The following is a 13,554-nucleotide window of genomic DNA, read 5'->3' on the forward strand; positions in this document are numbered from 1 at the left end:
AACATAAAGCAGGTGGAACTGGTATATGAATTGAGCTGCCAGGATCACTTTGTGTTCTTTGAAGATGCCAAAACAAAATAAGGAGATGGGAATTAATTTGCTTTCAAGCTGCCAGGAAGCAAGTGGAAGGAAGGAGCTTCATTGTGTTGAATCAATGAGAAACAGTAACCATGGATGGACATCCTGATATTGTGGTGTTTCTGTCTTGGCATTGCATCAACATCAAGAGATAATGAATTGTAACAGCAGCCTGTCAAAACTCAGCCTCAGGCCATAATTCTGCCTGTTTTACAGATAGCTCTTCGATTCTTTGTGATGAAAATCTAGCTATGCATGGCTGAATAACACTATGCCAAAATACTGCTTCTAACTTTACCTGAATCTAACTTCCACTTATTATTTTTATCCTTAGCTACTCCTCTATTTGCAACGGTGGAAGGGAGCCATATGGTATCCATATGAACTCTGAAGCCTGCTCTGCTTTTTAGACTTGTGGAAAATGAGAGGTGACAGATAAGTCAGAGCCACATTCTGCTCTCATTTACACCAGTGCAATCTTGGTAAATTTCTCAGGAGTGACACTGCAGTAAATAAGGGTGGCTTGATGTTTGTAGAGGCTCTCACTTGTGGGATTTTGCAGAGGTAAAACTCTCAAAGAATTGCGGTAACTTAATTTCTTCCATTTAAAAAGAATATTTATTTTAAAATATGGCTCAAACTAGAACTATCCTAGAGTAGGAATAATACAAAATGGATTAGCATCATTCTGAGTTGTTCTCACTGTAAGATGTAGCAGTGAAAAGTGTTTGTGGGAATTCTCAGTGAATGCTTGGTGCTCGGCCATCAAAATCCTGTGTGTTGATCAGTAGAGAGAATACTGATTTTAGAAGGTGTGCAGACTACAAATAAACCAGAGCCATTTCTACTGTTACTGCTTCCTGTGGCAAAACAAAACAAAACAAAAAGCTAAGGCATTGACAAAGTATTAAGCTAATGAAGTGCCAGCTCATCCAGATTCATATGAGCAAAATGGTGTCAGAACAACATTATTGAGGGCACTGTACTGGAATTCAAACTTTTCTCATGTATCTTTTAATCTCCAGTACTGTGTAATGTATTTACTACTTTGTTAGATTTTTTTTTTTTCAGGGAGGGTTTAGTCCACTGATAAGGTTGAAGCTGTGTTCAGGATTAGTATTGTTAACTAATACTTAGCAATAAGTTCCACGAATTGAGCTGACACATCACAATCTTTCAGTCTTATATCCAATGAAAACAAAACCTTCTTAAAATCAGCCTCACATCTGGCTTATATGTGCAGTTGGAATTCTTGGAAGAATATTCTTCGAGTCTGGCATATGGACTGTTTGATGCTGGACATTCCTTCAAATGAAGTCTTTAGTGAGAAATTGTTTGACACACTATGTCCTTTGTCAGTACTTTACTAAAGTGTGTGTGGGGGTTTAATAAATCAGTATTCATCTCCATTCCTGTCACTATAGTTTAATATTAACATCATTGTTTGGGTGCAATGCTGTACGTAGAAAAAATATTGTGGAATATTCTATTTCAAACAGTTCTCTTACTTAGTCTTTCAGCTGTATATACTGAGTCTCTGTATAGGAGGAGGGTATGGAACTGTCTCATTAGAACTGTAACTGTATAATCAATAGTTACCAGTTTGAAGTAAGTATATTTTATTTCAACGAAGTAAGTCTTACTGCTCCCTGGAGGTGTTACTGGACTAAAGGACGAAGCACTGAAAGTTCTGGTGTCTCCTATCCCGTTTCTGAGCAATGATGGACAATTAATTAGAGAAATTTTTATTTCTTTATGTATAGTAGCAATAATTCCTCTTTCATTACTCTGATGTATGAATTGATGAATGAGTGCAAAGTACCCAGAAATCCTTAACTGGAAAAAGCTATTGAAAAAAGAAATATTAAATGTCAGGCATGTTATTACAGCCACTTAAAATATATAGATTTCTTTAGAAGCTAATTCTTATTACAGAACCAGACTTTAAATGTATTACGTAGTGTCATAAAAATTAGTATTTTTAATTATCCTCTTTTATCAGTTTTGTTCCTATTACTGGAATAGGCATGATATTCTGTTACTTGTGCTGCAAACAGTGGATTAAGCAACCTAAATTGTTGTAAGACACACAGTAAAACTTTGCAGTATTGCATGTTGGTCATAACAGATCAGTTCTTAATCAGGCCATGCTGAATGGATTCTGTGTAAGTAATCAGATAACTTTATCGCAAATACAAAGTGCTCCCTTCTTAAAAAAAATTACCTTTGGTTTGTTTTCAGGATTGCCCTTCAGATGTTGGTGACTTTAGAGCACAACAGTGTTCAGCCTACAATGATGTCAAATACCAGGGACATTTTTATGAGTGGATCCCTGTGTATAATGACCCTACTGCACCATGTACCCTCAAGTGTCAAGCTCTGGGAAAGAACTTGATTGTGGAGCTTGCCCCAAAAGTACTAGATGGTACTCGTTGCAACACTGAATCCTTGGATATGTGCATCAGTGGAATATGCCAGGTATGCTCATGGTATGAATTTAATTGTGGCCTTGGTTCTGAAACACTTTGCACATTAAATGGTTGCACTTTTTGGTTATTTTTCATCTTCATGTGTTAGTTTACTTTAGATGTATCTGCAAGTACTGCTGAGTGGATTGTGGATAACCTTTCTCATGCACACAGAAGTTCCTGGCTGCTTTAGCCATTGATATTTTTATATATAAATAAAAGGTCCATAACATTCACTCACTCTGTTTATACCTGTAAAAATTAATAAAATTAGTTATACTAGTTACAGCTTTCTAACCTGTTGTATGTCTGTCAGGGCGTGATGAATTATTTAGTGTTCCATTTCATTGTGCTCCATTTCTGAGTCTTGTTTCTCACAAAATTTAACAGTTTATGACAACCAGCCCAGAATGGAAGGTGTGAGTGTATGTATCTCTCCTGTTGTGTGGATGAATGAGTATGTGTTCTGACTGAATTAATTGTTTGTTACTATCTTTTTACTGGGAATCTACGTTTCTAGATATACTTTTTTATTATTTTTTATTATGGTTACACTATCAACTTTATGCAGTTGGTGTAAAAATGGAGAATTACAGTATTTGAGGCTTGCCAGCTTTGCCAGTGTCTCATTAGCAAAGAAATATTGCAATCTTAAGTTCTATGAACAGCATGATTTTATATAGAATGGGTATGTTATTGCAGTTAGTTTTGAGGCTCTACAGAGAGACTTGGATAGACTGGATCATTAACGGTATGTGCTTCAGCAAGACCAAGTGCCAGGTCCTGCACTTGGGCCACAGCAAACCCATGCAACGCTACAGGCTAGGTGAAGTGTGGCTGGAAAGCTGTCTGGCAGAAAGGAACCTGGGGGTTTAATTGACAAGTAGCTGAATGTGAGTCAGCAGCATGCCCAGGTGGCAAACAAAGACAATGGCTTTCTTTGTATTAGAAATGCTGTGTCCAGCAGGTGTAGGGAGGTGATTGTCCCCCTGTACTCAGCATTGGTAACGCCAAACCTCGAGTACTGTGTCCAGTTTTGGGCACCTCAATACAAGAGAGATGTCGAGGTGCTGGAAAGAGTGCAGAGGAGGGCAACAAAGCTGGTGAAGGCCCTGGAGAATAAATCTTACAAAAAGCAACAGAAAGTGCTGGTGCTGTTTAGTTTTAAGGAGACTGAGGGGAGACCTCATCACTGTCCACAACTACCCGAAAGGATGCTGTAGAGAAGTTGGTGTCGGTCTCTTTTCACAGGTAATTAGCAATAGAACAAGAGGGAACAGCCTCAAACTGCAACAGGGTAGGTTTAAAGGGGACATTAGGTAAAAATTGTTGACAGAAATACTGGTCAGACATTGAACAGGCTGCCCAGGGTTGTAGTTGAGTCACCATCCCTGGATGTATTTAAACATCATTTAGATGTGGTGCTTGGGGATATGGTTTAGGGGTGAACTTTGTAGAGTAGGGTCAGTGGTTGGACTCGGGGGTCTTTTCCAACCTGAATGATTCTGTGATTCTGTGATTTCTCTGCAAGTGATTGTTGCACTGTTAAATGCTTAAAATGTGTGGGACTCAAAAATGCAGGATATGCCTCAGTGAGCAAAATAGTTTCATTATAGAGGAAAAGTTGACACATTTGGCAGAAGATTGGTACATGGATTACAGCATGTATGAAGTGGACCTTACTGTTCATTTTGTGACTTCCATGTATACTGCAGTTCCAATACCAGTCATGCCAACACACAATACATCTGCTGCTTCTGAAATAGAAGAAGAACTCCTTACAGTTTTCCTCTTTGGGAGACTGCATTTGTGAATAGTACTTCACAGTAGCATCCGACAATGCCCTTTACATTTAAAATAGAATATATCTCTACAAACTTTAGCAGCACATGCCTAATAATAAATTTCTTCTCCAATATTCTTAATGATGCCTTGAGAAGGCACCCTGGAGGATGTCAGAGTCTTTTGTGGGTGGTACGTCTACATCAGCCTTTACTGTTTGTGTCCATTGCAGCACAGAAGTGTCATGCTGAATGAAACAGAGCTTGGGGGTTTTGAGAAGCTTTCTGAGACTCTTGCTTAGAGTGTAGTGGGGTTTCCCGTGTTTCCCACAGCGACTTCAGGCATCTACCATCTTTAATAGATAGGATAATGTGTGCATACATAGCATAAGAAGTGGCCTGAAATTGGGTCAGGGGGAGGTTTAGATTGAATATTAGGAAAAATTTCATTACAGAAAGAGTGGTCAGCCATTGGAAGAGGTTATGCAGGGGAGTGGCAGAGTTGCCATCCCTGGAGGTATTCAAGAAACACATGAACATGGCACCTGGGGACATGGTTTAATGGCCATGGTGGGTGATAGGTCGATGGTTGGACTCGATGCTCTTAGAGGTCTTTTCCAACCAAAACAGTTCTGTGATTCTATGTTAAAATTATTCTGTGTGGAGTCCAGTTTAATGAAGAAGAGTTGAAACACTTATTTAAAGGGACTACCTTCAGTGTTTCTTGTTAATATTTAGCAGTGTTCATGTATATACTTTATATCAAATGCTTGGAAATGTAAATAATCCACTGCTAAAAAAAAACAAGTGGTGACTGAATAGGTTAATCATTCTAGCAGCGATTCTAGCAGTACTGGAGCTCTTTTACACTGCTAATGAGAATCAATTACTTTTCTTTGTCTCATTTTATTAATTTGTTTCCAGTATTTCTTCTAATTCCACAAAAACGTTTTTCAGTGCAAAAAAGGATCTTCTGGGGAAACTGCCCCCAACACACCACATTTAGTATGTGTCCTGTGCTGTAGTGGATGCTGTTAGGTGCCTTCACTTTATTTGCTTTAAGTCACTGGTGATTGCTGAGGTATTTTTGCATAAGTAGAAAATTTCTCCTTTATAAAAGTCTGTATTTGATAATGTAGCATTGGGCAGTTTTACTGAGGTGAAAATGAGTCTCTGGTCATTTGAATTATCTTTTTGTGGATTGTTTTGGGGGCAGAATGAAGAGGTTGGTTACTTGTGAAAGGGACTGCAGGAGCTGGGGGACAGCCTCAGAAACAAACGCTGAACTTTGTTACTGCTTCTGTTAAAGCAGTAAAAGAAAACAAATGCACATCTAATCTTTCCTGGAAAAGAAAATGATCAGTCAACTACTGTTAAGAAAGAGACAGCAAAATGGTGAATCTCTACAATTGTTGCTATAAGATCAGTCTGTTGTGTTCTGACATACTTGGCACAGCCTGTGAATAACTTGGCAAGTGTTTTTACAGTTAACTCATCTAAATAAACATGTCATAATGCTCATATGGATATCTTTGCTTTTATGCCTACAAGCACCAAAGAGTTAGTATAAGGAGACAGGCTTGCCTGAGTCCCTTTCCAGCTGGTGCTGGGTTTGTGCGTTTATTGTATCCAAGTTGACAGTTTTTTACAAGATCTCAGCTTCCCCTCCTCCTCCCCCCAACGTGATTTCTCACTGATCTGTTTTCTTATTCTTGGTAAGGTAGGTTGCATCACAAATTCTGCCTCTTGGGTTCTTGTTCAGACTCTGGCAGTGTATGAATTTACAAGCATGCTGAGTTCTTGTCCAGCTTCACTTCTGATTCTTTGCACCTCTCTTAAGAAACAAAATCAAAATAGTAATGCTCTGTCAAAGTAAATTGTGACATGTCAAAACTGCTCTCTGGATAACGGGTTTGAGGCTTGGGGGAAGTAAAATCTGAAGGTGGTGAAGCAAGAAAAGGTTTATTGAGAAAGTTAAGATATTTGAGGCTTAACTCGGCCAAGCCGTTTGATCGTGTTTTAGTCTGCTACTGCTGTGCTTCTGTTACCAAAGCAAATATCTGGGGCTGTTGTGTTAAATGGGGACAGGTCAAAACTTCACTGCTGGGAGGATTTTCACACTTCTGATATTTTTTCTAGTCTCTGCACAATTCCCAACACATATTTTTTTCACATAATATATTCGTGCTGTGCCCATCTGGATGTGGGTGGAGAAATTTAAAAACATCTGCATGTCACACGCATGTGTGGGCAACATTTGCCCAGTTATTCTGCTTGCTTTGGGGCCCTGCCTCTCCTTGCTTTTTTTTTTTTAATATATGCAGACCTGCTTTTTTCTGCCAGAGTGCATAATGGGGTGTTACTTGTGTCAGTACCCAAAATGTGGTTACAGTGATAATTTTCCTAATGTGGAGTAATGTGTTTAAATAATAAATACACACATCACCCAAAACATCCAGAGTCCTAAGGAGCAGTCTGAGCAGTTCTGTCCTGGTCTGTCACAGTTGGGTCAAAGATGATGTAAATCTTGCAGTGAACTTTCCGGTTAGTGTCAGCAAGTTGTTCGTGTTCCAAAAAAGGCAGACACTACACTATACTTTGTAGCATATGGCATAAATTTAGCTGACGTAAAAACAAGTGGAGTGCCATCAACTTCTACCATGCTTTATCAAAGTGCTAATTTAGGGCATTTTTGTTTACTTTCCCTTTGGGTTCCTGTAGATACATTTTTTTAACTGTGTGTTAAGATGCACAGGAGGTTTGGTGTTCAGCTACTTAGGAATGTTTCCTTTCTGCCCAGCATTACTGCAAAGATAAAACCATGTTTCTCACGTAGACTAGTTTATTCTTGAATAGAAATTTAAAAAGTAAGTTGTGGTTGTTTGTTTTTTGTTTGTTGGGGTTTTTTTTACTGATCATTTACAATTTTAATATTTAAGAATGAGGGGAAAAAAAGTCTGCATTGCCACTTACTCCTTTTTAGTCTTCAAATCTCAAGTAATTTTTTCATGGGAAGAATTGGTTTTGAGGTAGCTCTGTGTTAAGTCAGTCTTTATATTGAACCCAGCATTCTTTCCTGGATACCATTAATTAGTGAATGCATGGAGTAAAGTATATTTGCACCATGGAGGAATTCCTGTGTAGAGACCTGTACTCTGCCTACATGTTACTGCAGGCACCAGAGCTGTCACCCTGGACCTTATCCAGAGTGACTATGGGAGTTACTAATGAAGATCCAGCAAAACTTTCTGGCTCTGAGAGCTGTGTATCAGAATCTTCATAGGACTTACACAGACATGTGACATGCGTCATAAAACTGAGCAGAGTGGTGAGCTCCAGCTGCAATTCAGCTGGGAGACATTGGTAGCTCTCCAGAAGTCCAGTGTAGGACAGGGCCATGCTGAGCGTGGGTTACTATGTCCTATGTAACCTGTCAGCATCACGCTCCGTAGCCTCAGTGGGTTGGTTTCCTTCCCTGGCAGAGGCTCTCAGCCTTGCCCAAACCAGCACATCACGTAGCCACCCTCCAAAGGCTGCATGTGCACCACTTTTAATGTCACAGTCCACGTTGATGTAGATGTTCCTTTATGATGACAATGTTGACAATTGAGAGGGATGCTTTTACTGCCGTTAATAATAGAAATCTCTCAAGACTCTGAAAAAATCTTTTGAAATCGCTTGGCTTTATTTCACAGCTGCCCACTCCTGCTAGAAACTGTTGTCCCTTTTCAGATCTTGTCTTATTCTCCCTCCTACTGTTTCTTATGGAGAAATACTCCCTCTAGGGATTTCTTACTGTCTACATTTATCCCTTCAAGACAGATAAGTAGTGGCTTCTGATCTCCAGTTTCTTATCTATATTTCTTTTTTCCTAAGCGATTCTTTCTGCCAAGTTTTGTTTTGTTTTTGTGAGTTTTATACAAATGTGATTGTATTTCCCAGCCTAGAAAGGTCCTAATGTATGTGAACAATGATAGTAGAAAAACTCACAATTTGCGTGTTGTCTTGAACTAAATTCTTATGTAGCCTTCAAATCCCCCAGTGCTAACTTCACCTTCACCTTCACATAGAAAGGCAGATTTGGCTGGACCCAGCCAAAAAAGCAGCAAAACAGTCTGATTTGTTTATTGAAAGCATTCTCACAAACAGGAAGCTCAGTTGGAGTTTGTGTCCTGTCCTCTGAGTGTGTGTATGTGTATTTTTCAAAATGGAGACTGTACAGCAAAGGGTACTTGCTCCCCTGCTGGGTGGTCCTGTAATCTTGTAGCTGCTCTAGCATGTGACAGATCCTGTAGTAGAGTTAAATGTTTTGGAAACATCTATGTGATGGAAGTGAATTTACAGAATTGCAGAATATAAAATTTTTGCAGATATAAAATGTCTGCAAAAATATGTGGAAAGTCTTTTTAGGACCCCTTCAGTAAGCAATGAATTTTATGTACTGTATTTTTTATCTTCTGGGGGTTTTATTGCTTCACATTCTTTTTCTCTGTATGGATGGCTGGGGAATTTAAACATCATGGTGTTTGAACATCCTCATGCCTGTCCCTCTGACTCATTTTATACCTCTGCTCCAAGGCTTGTGTTTTGACACACTTTGCCATTATTCCCTGCTTTCTCCTCTGTGAACAACTGAAAATCCTTACAAAGGAAATTTTCTTACTCCCACCACCATTAATACTCGTTCAGATTGGCAGCTAGGACTGCTGCTTCATTTGCTGTGAGGTGACGGGCTGGGATATTCACTGTTGATCAGAATACACACTCAGGGTCCCTGAAGGGGCTATATTCAGTTTATTAATGTATGCTGAAGCCTGTGTCAGCTTGTCTGGGCTGCTGTGGGCCTGCACTGGCTTGACTGCACAAATTTGTCACAATCAGGCCTTTGTTAGACTAAGCTTAGATATAACTGAGGAGTTACAAGACAGGAACATGTAAGGACAAAGTCATGTCTCAGACCAAGTTAAATCTTCCATGGGGGTACGCCAGAATTTAAAAATGGTGCTTGAAAGCTAGTATTCCATACTACTTTTCAAAGTAATTTAAAACAACAACAACAAAAACCCCACCAAAAAGCCAACCAATCAAACAAAACCATTTTAAAAACCCAAGCCAAAACCAAGAAAAAACCCCACCACTGGAAGTGAGTTTATTAACTGGAGGGGTATTCTGGTATCTCCCTCTGCTTGTCAGAATCAGTTACTTGTAGATGATGAGCATGGGAAAGAGACAGTGGGAGTTTTTGCTTTATATACTCTCCAGGGACATATTTTATCTGTGTAGAAATAAACTGCAAGCTGAAGTTATCACAAAGCAGAGGATGTGAGAAAAATTGCAAAGTAAATGAATAGATAGGCTTTGAATGACAGCAGTTTTTACAGCAGGGCAAAGATACGTGGAAAATACTAAGAGCAGGACTTTCACATGATAGGTTTTATGCTTGTCTTTTTATTGCCATAAATTCTCATAGCCATGCTTACAATTAATTATTTGTTGTGTGGATGCAGACCTTCCTAATACCTGCCTGTACTCTGAGTCTGTGCTAAGACAAGTAGTGCCGGAGAAAATGCAGCAAATAGCTGATGCTGAGGCAGTAACGTCTGTGTGCTGTGATAGAACATGCAACTGTGTGATAAAATACACCCTTCATTCCTCTCAGTCCCGGACTGTGGTGTGTCTGTGTTTGTAGGAGCAGATATTTTTTTCCTCTGACCAAGACGCTGAGAGTTTTACTTTTCCCTATTAAGAGTGATTCTAATGAACTGCAATAGAGATTTATCTTTTCTGAGCACATAAGGAGTTTTCACTGTTCTTTTTACTAGTTATTGAAATAAAACATGTGCCATTTCTCAGTCAAGTCACAAGATCTGCGGAAGATATTTTTACCAGAAATAATTCTGAGGTTATTTTGTATTTTGTGCAATGCTGATACTTATAAAGATTATGCAGATGGTTTTATTCCATTTTAATCTGATCTCTTGTAACACTGGGAAAAATAGCTTGGTTATAAGAAGCCAAGTACTACTATACTGGTGGCAGGGCAATCACATCACTTCATTGGAGCTGTTTGGTTTACTTTAGTCTACTTTCTTTATAAATATTTTCACATCTTGAAAATCTTCCCAAGCAGTGAAAACACCTAGTTTTCACCAGCTGCTCATAGTCCACAAAGCTTTGCCACCCTTTGACAGAGTGGTTATCCAACCAATACAGGGTTGGTTTACTGAGATATTGATGTACCAGATCTGTTGTGAAGCAAATTTAAACAAAAACTGATGGGCAACATGTACTGGGGTAATTGCAGACTGTTCAACCCTTGAGGAAAAACATCTCCTGTACAGTAATTCTATAACATCTTATAGGTATAATTAGCATCTCCATTTGTGTAGTAGGCAGTGCAGTTCCTTGCTCAGCAGAAATGTATTTCTTTTGCATTTTAAGCACATTGAGCACTTACCCTTAAATTATTTGCTGGATTTTCTGCTTCAGCTGAATTTCGGTGAATAACATCTGTATGTTCATGTTAAAATCTCACTAGCACTCTATTTCATGAGTACTATGATTCTGCATCCTTTGAAATAACCAGGCCAGTGTCAGCACACAAATGTGATTGTACTTGGAGTAGTCTTCATCTGTTTTCCCCAAGTATTGGAGGGGAGTTGAGGTGTTGTTGAATTGATTTTCCATTTTTGTTTTATTGAATCAAATCACTTTAGTATAGGGCATCACTACCTGATGCCAGCCCCCGGTAATCATAGAACACTGGAAAACATAATTTACCTTATAATTTTAATTGAAATTGAATTGCTGATAAATAAATCTGTAACAATTAAAAATTTACTAGTAAAAGTAGAAACTTACATGGTCTATCTGCTGAAGAGCTTAGTCTAAGACACAGCAGGTAGAGAAAGAATGGCACTAGTGCAACTTCAGTCTTACTGTTTCATAGAATTTATGTATCTGTCACAAATGAAAAAAGAAAAAAAAAAGAGTGATTTAGTCTTTTGTTGTCACTTGTATTAGGAGAACTCAGTATGTTTTTTTTTTCTGGATGTAGCTGGATCTCTGTTTCCAGAGGACCATAGAAGGGGAAACTCTTTTCTGAAGAGAAATATTATACATAATTATGTATATTGCTGTATATAATTTCATGCTTTTGATAGCAGTAATGACACTTAACACTGTTTGTTATGCACAGGTATGTTTTTACTCATGTTTCAGGTAAGTGTTCTTTTGTGGAGTATATCTTCAGGTTTCTTATTTAAAGTATATCATCTTGAGTCATTAGCAGAAACATTCTTTTATAATTGAGATACAACATTTTTATAATTGGCAACTCACCTCTATGGAATATGTTCTACAAAAAATGGTTTTGTTCCTGTTTTGAAAGAGTGGCTTGCAGCCTGGAGGTAGGTGGTCAGTTGAGAGAATAACACGACTGAAGACGTCTAAAGCAGTGGTCTAGCAAGCAAAAGCTGAAGTTGCAAAACGTGAGTCCTGCACTGGGCTTGGCACTGGCAATTTTAGTCAATGTTTGTATTTATGTTTATGAAGAGAAGACTCAAGGGAAGTTGAAGCTCGCTGGGTTTTCACTATGGTGCTCTTTTTGCTGTATTGGAATCTTGGTTAAAACCCTGCAACCTTGCTTGCAGTCCTGTCCATTTTCTCACCACTGTTAATTATAAACATCTCCTTCAGAAAGGAAGATCCTTGAATTTAACAGATTATACTTTGGCCTTCACAAATTGAAATTAACATGCTATATTCTTTTTTTTTAATTTAATTCCTCAGCTGAAACCCTACTTTACTAAGTAAGAAAGAGTTGAAGAAACAGCTGTGGGAGCTTCCAAGTAATTTTTTGACTCATATTTGCAAAAATACTTGTAATGTTACGTAATTATCTTTAACATATTATCAGAAATTATGTATTATACCCTGACCTTTTGGTCTTCCTTTGCATTTCTGAATCTACATTAAGTATTCTAAGTATGCTACAAAATATTTAACATCCTTTGGTATTGCCTTTCACAATAGGACTGGCATGGTAACATTTAATTTAGATGTGTGTTGAAGCAGATGAGCATTTCTGTTCAGTGATTAATCAGATGCTTTCTTTCTTTTGTCCTTTTTTTTCCCTGTGTCTTTTTTTTTTTTTTTTTTTTAGAACACAGACAAATAATGTACTCATGTTCTGCCCAAAAATAGTAATGGATCAAACACCTGTTTCCGCAAATAATTCTGGCACATCCAAGTTCATAGATATCCCATCATGGACAAATTATTAAATGCACAAAGTACTCATTTCCTCAATACCCTTTTTATATTAAATTCCTACTTATTGTTCATTTTATTACATATTAGTCAGTGTTGTCCCTGCCGTCTAAGGAGCTCACTTACAAGCTAGTCATCACAATACTTGCATCATCTTTTTGAATTATGTTTATGTTTGCAGAGTCCCAATACTTCCATTTCACAGTTTGCATTGTCACTTGTTTCATTTATGCAGCCTACGTTAAAATCACCTAATAGAATTATTTTTGATTATGCATTAAAAGCCTGCAGATGTTTTCCCAATCTGCCTGTAATGTTTATAGCTGATCCCTTTGCTCAGTAAACAGTGACCAATGTAGGGTAAATTAACCCTAACAAACACCTTCTTAATAGTGGACATCATTAGACCTCTTTGCCTCGCTGAGTTGATGTGTGAGCTGAGGAAGGCTGTTGCCATATATAATTTTCTAGTCCTTGTTGCAGCTTTATCTGCAAATACAAGTGCTTATCTGAGAAGGACTGTTTCCTCTGAAGGTTTTACAAACAGAGAAAAATGCTCACACTCAGACTTGAAATAAACCCTACCCTAGTGCTGATCACCCCATTCTAGTGTTCATTAAGATCCTATGGTAGCAATACTTGGGCAGTTAGCTCTAAATTGGAGGTTTGGCACATTTAAATCTGCAGAATTTTCAAATGCTTCACATGAAACAAAATCTGAAAGTCTGTGCTCCTTCCAGGCCTAAATTGTGATATTATCTAGAGTTATTTTCTAAATATGTTCCAGGATGTCATTGCTTGATATTTCTATTCATAGCAGTTGATGCAGTCTCAGAAGGAAGTCCACAGAGGGTGAAAGCATCTAGCTGAATGTACCACCTTTGCTGGCAGGGGTACTGTAAAGTTTTTCCCACATCCGAGTCCATTGCAACTAGCAGTACTGGGTTGTTGTGGGG

At 38.3% G+C, this 13,554-nt stretch overlaps 1 protein-coding gene across 1 annotated transcript in view; it reads left to right on the forward strand.

The window, feature by feature from the left end:
- ADAMTSL3 (ADAMTS like 3) overlaps positions 1 to 13,554 on the forward strand; it is a 187,643-nt gene that overhangs the window by 95,536 nt on the left and 78,553 nt on the right. The window contains exon 7 of the mRNA XM_054387718.1: positions 2,320 to 2,556. Within this exon, the coding sequence (XP_054243693.1) occupies positions 2,320 to 2,556 (237 nt within the window). The remainder of the gene's footprint in view (positions 1 to 2,319; positions 2,557 to 13,554) is intronic.

Source organism: Indicator indicator, chromosome 16 (assembly GCF_027791375.1).
Source record: "Indicator indicator isolate 239-I01 chromosome 16, UM_Iind_1.1, whole genome shotgun sequence".
Classification (NCBI taxonomy): domain Eukaryota; kingdom Metazoa; phylum Chordata; class Aves; order Piciformes; family Indicatoridae; genus Indicator; species Indicator indicator.